General features: G+C 50.8%; 1 protein-coding gene across 1 annotated transcript; it reads right to left on the bottom strand.

Moving 5' to 3' along the window:
* Positions 1-4007: 4007 nt before the first annotated feature.
* Positions 4008-5443, bottom strand: LOC119328456 (peroxidase 1-like). The gene is made up of 3 exons (XM_037601436.1): positions 4978-5443; positions 4732-4897; positions 4008-4645 (listed from the first exon to the last, which is right to left on the bottom strand). The coding sequence occupies exons 1-3, from the start codon at positions 5368-5370 to the stop codon at positions 4233-4235; spliced, it is 972 nt and encodes a 323-aa protein (XP_037457333.1). The 5' UTR covers positions 5371-5443; the 3' UTR covers positions 4008-4232.
* Between the last annotated feature and the right edge of the window lie 955 nt (positions 5444-6398).

The following is a 6398-nucleotide window of genomic DNA, read 5'->3' as shown; positions in this document are numbered from 1 at the left end:
CAACCATCGAAGACCAGCAGCCGGATGGGCAACCCGGCCCCAAGCGTCAGAAGGGCGGCAAGGGTGCTTGGCTGCCCACCTTCTCCTTCGAGCAGGCCCTCGACGCTCCGTGCAAGTTCCACAGTGGTGCGAAGCCGTCCAACCACACGACTCAGAAGTGCAACTGGCTTGCCAGAATTGCCAAGGGCGAGGGAATGGGCCAGAGGATACCAAGCACACTGGCCAATAGACACAGAAAAATTTCGCCTAATTGGCAAGCATGTTCGAATGGGCCAGAGGATACCAAGCACATGTTGTTTCTGTGCCAGAAGGCAAAAGAAGTGTGGGAAATTTTGGGGATGTTTGGAGCTTGTGTTGTTGATCGTGCAGGGGAGGCAGTCCTCAAATCATTACTCCTCATGCCAAATCAAGAATTTTCTATATCGGGTTCACGGAACGCATGAGCAGTGGCGGAGACAGGGGCAGCAGGGGCCCTGCTCCCCCCCCTAAGATTACTGATTTGCTGCTAATTACTAGATGAACAGTGTACATTTAATACAAAAATACATGTATTAGTATTGTTTGGCCCCTGTTATTGAAACTTTGAGTCATTTGGCCCCCCTGATCCTTAATTCCTGGCTCCGCCTCTGCGCACAGGAGCTGATTGCTATAACCATGTGGTATTTATGATGGAATAGATGTAAACTGGTACATGCGGGAAAGTTTTAAGAGGCATATCAAACCTCGATGGGAATTCATGCTATAACGGCAAATTTTGTAAATGCCCATTCCACTAATGCAAATAGGAAGATTGGAGGGTGGAGTAGACCTTCGATGGGCTCTGTTAAATTGAATGTGGATGTTGCCTTCGATCATGATATGCTAAAGGGCACAATGGGGGCTGTCCTTAGGGATGAGAAAGGAAATTTCATTGTATAGGTGGAAACTGGAAGATTGATTGTTGCGTTGATGCCCTGATAGCGGAAGTGTTAGCACTTAGGTTTGGCTTATTGCAAGAACAGAAGGCGGGCTGCAATCGTCTTGTTATCAACTCTCACAACATGGAAGTCATTGCACAATGAAGAACGGAGGACACTCTGCAGGAGCGGCAGCGGCAATTTTTGATGACTGTTTTTCTTATGGCTTGTGATTTTTCTCTTACTAGCTTTAAACATTGTAATAGGGAAGCGAACAAGGTAGCGCATGAGTTTGCTCGACTAGCAAAATGTTCCGTGACCAGGGATTGGATCGAGGAGCCTATGGGAAATATTGTATCTCTTCTTATAGATGATGTAACCATTACTAGCGTGGCCTGCCTGCCTGTAGCTATTTGTGGTCTCTGGTTCCCAGAGCCTCGGAAGGCTCCCGGTTAATTATTCCCGTGGGTTACTCCATGGGATACCTCCGATTAAGTTGTGTGATCGTCTTCGTCGTCTTCGTTTTGTGTCCTCCATGCATGATGATGGTGGTTTGTGGACGGCGGCAGAGCCTGTGTCCTCGTCGGTACACGCGCCGCTCAAAACGTGGCTTTGTGCTAGCCACATCCGCCCTCACCGTCGCGCCTTGTCAGTCTTGGCGGCGTTGTTGTAGTCGGTGTTGAAATTGCAAGGGTCCTGCTCGGGGCGGACTTCTTGACAATCAAATGGCCTCATCAGAGTATGTGAGAGGTATGCCTCGCGGGCAGGGGCGGAGCCAGGATTTAGACATAGGGGGGGCCAGGCCGGCAGTAAAGCCAGTTTTTTTTTGCCTCACAAACTACCTAATAATTTTACATTCGAGTGTCATTCATCTTTAACTTTGCATAGACACACACAACCTTTTGCAGCTGAAGCCGACTAGACAAGGTTGATGATCAAACTACCCCGAAATATGACATGAAATGTGCTGCTACAAAACAATGTCATATGTACAAATAAGAAAAATTACTGTATAACCGAATGATTGGCTTTTAGCTTGCATATAAAACGATGTCATATGTATATGAAAGGTGCATGATTTCAAACGATTGCATGTGCCCGAGCGCGACGCATCACAAATCACACAATCAAAAGTTAAAATCTGATGTATAACGAATTAATGATACAAGGTGAGAATTAAGAGAGATTAGTAGACGGTGTGCTGAATTAACCTTGGCTAGATCATTGGCTGCAGGACAAATAATTAGCGAGTGAATTAGCTTGCGTTTACGAATCAGATCATGAGAAGGGATAGCAGAGACGGACGGCGCCAACGGCGCAGCGATAATCAACATAGGCGCTAATCATAGGGAATAATGCCCAGCGACCAGGGGACTTTTAACGGAGGTCAATCAACAAATATGGCCTTGTCATGGGCTTGTAAACGATCGCTAATGGGCTTTTACATTGACCCTTTTTCCTTTCTTCATAAATGACGTTGAGTTAGGGGGGGCCAATTACTTCTGTACCTGAATCATATCGTTAATTATCTAGGGCCTACTCGATGTTTGCTCGATCGATAGGGGGGGCCAGGCCCCTGCTCGCCCCCCGTGTCTCCGCCACTGCTCGCGGGAGTAAGTTGTTTAGGAGACCGACATTGCTGTAAAACCGCCGCACGCTCACATCGGCATGACCAGTGTGGTTGGCCCCTTGTCTCGGCTGGACACCGAGTATTCGGCGGTCCGCCATGAGAAAGGGTGCTGCCTCACAGGGCCGTGGAAAGATGGCGTCGTAGAAGCCGCGTCGCCTTGGGCTGGTGTTACGCCAAAGAATGGCCTGTACACCGGCGACGCCATGGACATGTACGCCCAAGAACCTGTCCATCGTGATGGGTGCACCTCACTTGATTGGATGCAAGTCTATGGCATTCCACTTTATCAGGGGACATCGCCTGGTGAACTTGTGAAGAGATGATCGCTGTGGTTGTATCGCCTTACCTCAACTGGACGCCGTATTGGTTGGTCTGCAACACAAAGGCGCCTCTTTACAGGGTGGGCGAAGAGTGGCGTCGTTGAGGGCGCGTCGCCTTGGCAGGTGCTAAACCAATGTCCGGTACGTCGGTGATCTGTTCGCCATGGGTCTGTCTTGGGCTATGTCGTCACGATCTCCGGTTTCAACGCAACTCATCGCCGGATCTTCGGGATCGTCGGCAACGTGATCCCACTGCCGTCGTCGCTGTGAACACGTTCTTCTTCTTCTCTGCATCTATGACGCCTCCGGCCCAGCGCCCCTACGAGCGGCGAGCGGCAGCGCAACTCAGTGCGCGCCTTGCAAGTCGACACCGTCGCCGTCGGCCGTCACTGAGCTCGGGACGTAGCCAGCGGCCCAGCGCCACCGCCGGCATGGGGCGCGTCCGCTCGAGCTCCTCGACGCTGCACCCTAGGCGCGTCTCCTCTTGGCCGCGTCCGCTGCGTGCAGTCACGTCCCGGGTGTTTTTCTCCTTCCCTCGCTGTGCGTTCACCTCACGCGGCGGCCGCCGCCACGATTCGCTAGCGAGCTATGCGCCGCCGGACATGGCCATGGTACGTGTCTTCACCAACGAGCGTGCCACCGCCGCGGGCATGTCTTCGATGATCTTCCTGATGCTGTCGTCACCGGCGCGTCTTCCCTCGATGCGGACCTCTCTCCCGCGAAACCTGATAACACAATAAAACAAAACAAATCAAAACACGTACTCTGGGAACAAGAGAGAGATGAGGGCGTGCTAGCCAGCTGATGATGCTTCCAGCTGCAAACGCCTCCTCGTGTCTGGCCATCATCATCGATGATTGCTCCTGCTCGGGGTCAGAGGGGCGCGGTTGTCACAGCCGACGTGCCGGCCATGCTTGCGCCATCTTGCCGGCCGTCGTTTCTCGTCATCTGATCGGCCAGGGGGCTGCCATCCGCACCTGCATGCATGGGCCATGCAATACTGGAATTAATCGGCCCATGTACTAATTAAGCACGCATATAATAAGCTAAGTGAAGGGCAGTCCTTGCTCCATGCGTTAAAAATGTATGCATATCATATCATCTGGGCACATTATAGTTAAGACAACTCTTTTTTTAGAATTATATATTCTCATTATCTTCGTATACTATACATAGTACAAAAACTCGTCGAACACAATGAACTTTTCAAAACTTCACGGGAAAATGTTACAACCGAAAAAACTTGTGGTGCATATGCGGGTAGCACCCTGCGTCTAGAAATAAATTCCGATCGAGTAGCAAATCACAGTCGACCAGTCAGACCAAATAGACAGATTGAAGATAAAAAAAATAGTCAGATTGAATTTTGATTCACGATCGATCATATCAGTCGACGTAGACGCCGCAGGTCTCTCTGATCTCGCCTTGGGTGCCGGTGAGAACGCCAGCCCTGCCCATGTTGATCATGGCCACGGCAAAGTCGGCGAAGAAGATGTCGAGAGAGGAGGCGTTGTTCATGAGCGCGACGTAGGCGCCGGTGAGGCTGTCCTCCACCAGCGCGGCATCGGAGCGCAGCACCGCCCGGTGATTGTACACGGACTCGTAGTATCCCAGGTCGAACTTGTCCACCGTCACATCGTCCATGGGCACCACGCTCGCCATCTTCTCCGTTGGGCACTTGGTCGTCAGCGTCTTCCCGTACGCCGGCTCCAGCGAGGGGTCCTGGTCGCCGGCTCCAGTGAAGTTGTAGAGCCGCTTGGAGAAGGACGAGCAGTGCGTCACTCCAATCGTGTGCGCCGCTGCATCCATGCATTGTATGACATGTTGAGTCAGGTCATCGGAGACAAAGAAGAGCGCGATCGAGTTATGAATGATTCTTTCGTACCGGAGAGGACGACCATGTCCTTCATGGTGAGGTTCTTGACGGCGAAGTACTGGGTGAGCACGGTGACGTTGCCATCGGCCGGTGGCAGGTTGGTGAGGGCCTCCTCCAGCATGGAGACGTTCCCGTCGCGGCGCCCGGTCTCCACCTCGTAGCGTGGCCCAGCGCTCTGCGCCACGACAGCTTATGATGAGCAAAGCAATTTCATAATCCATGGAGTACTAGTTAGTAACATCAAGGAATACGTACAAAATTGACGGCGTCGCGCGCGGCCATGGCCATGATGTCGGCGCAGGAGACGACGAGGGGGCATGCTTTCTCCACCACCTTCTTGATGGCCTCGATGGCCTCGTAGCCGCGCACGGTGAGGTTAGGGTCGGCGTGCTTCTCAGCGGTGCCGTTGTGGGAGTTGAGCATGAGGGAAGCGTCGCAGCCCCGGACGAAGCAGTCGTGGAAGTGGAGGCGGAGGAGGCCGGCGCGGAGGGTGGAGTCGTCGGCGAAGATGGCCTCAAGCTCGGTGCGCACAAGCTCCTCCACGCCCGGGCACGTCGTGTTGTAGTAACCGTACTGCAAATCGGCCTGCGCAAAGCTGGCCAGGAGGCTCGCCGCCGCGACCAAGATCAAGAACGTGGCGGAAGCCATGGCAGAGGACTCGATGAACCAATGTGCGCACGGTCTGATCGAGCAAGGAAGAGGGAATGGATGGATGGATGGATGAAGATCCTGGCCGATCGTGGCTGCATTTATATGGCGATCGAAGATGTTATATGGATGTTCGATGGAAATGTTTGAGTTGACCTTGCAGAGCACAGTTCGTGCTCGCCATGACCGTCGACAAACATAGCAAACATGCCATGCGTGCGGACCATTACCAGGGCAGCTCGATCGTCTCTGTCATTATATTACAGGGGGAATATATTCGAGCTAGGGGGGATGAATTGGATTATTTAGGACTACTTGACTAATCAAACTTATAAATGAGCTGCTAATTCTGTGCTTTGCGGCGCTGGATACCGTTCGTTTCGTTTGTTTTTGTATGTTTGCCGATTAAATGGACTGGTCAACATTTTGTTTTGACACTGAACAGCCCGGCGAATTCCTTGCTTGATAGTAATAACTAGTACATGGGTAGGCGCGCTTTGCCGCGCCCGATAATACCAGGCTAATAGCTTTCAGTCGGCTAACCCACGTTAATCAATTACTCCTATTATACTTTTGTGCTACTTTAGCGGCAAGCGTATGAATCTGTCCGCTGATACAATGGTAAAGCTTATGAAAAAAAATTGTGCTAAATAAAAAACTATATTGATGTCCTGAACCATAACCAAGCTCCAGCGGTGTAAATTAAATAAGTTAAAAGTTCCACTACAGGGAACATGTCCTGGAAGCAAAAGTGCATTACAGACATTAGACAGAATCATATACGCAAAGTTTAACATTGGACTCCCCATGAAATCGTACAAAAATAATAAATTTTAAAACTTGAAATCAGACACAGCTATACACCATAAAAAGACGGATACAAAACAGAAGTTCGACTATGAGTCTCCATAAGATTTCTTTCACTTCATTTGAACAACACAATTCTTCTCATAAATTTCTTCAGATATGCACAAGCGCTTCATTTGCGCTGAGTTGGCATATTCTTCTTCATTTCGTATTACCTTCTT

This window comes from Triticum dicoccoides, chromosome 7A, assembly GCF_002162155.2.
Source record: "Triticum dicoccoides isolate Atlit2015 ecotype Zavitan chromosome 7A, WEW_v2.0, whole genome shotgun sequence".
Classification (NCBI taxonomy): domain Eukaryota; kingdom Viridiplantae; phylum Streptophyta; class Magnoliopsida; order Poales; family Poaceae; genus Triticum; species Triticum dicoccoides.
This window is presented reverse-complemented; position numbering and strand designations above follow the sequence as displayed.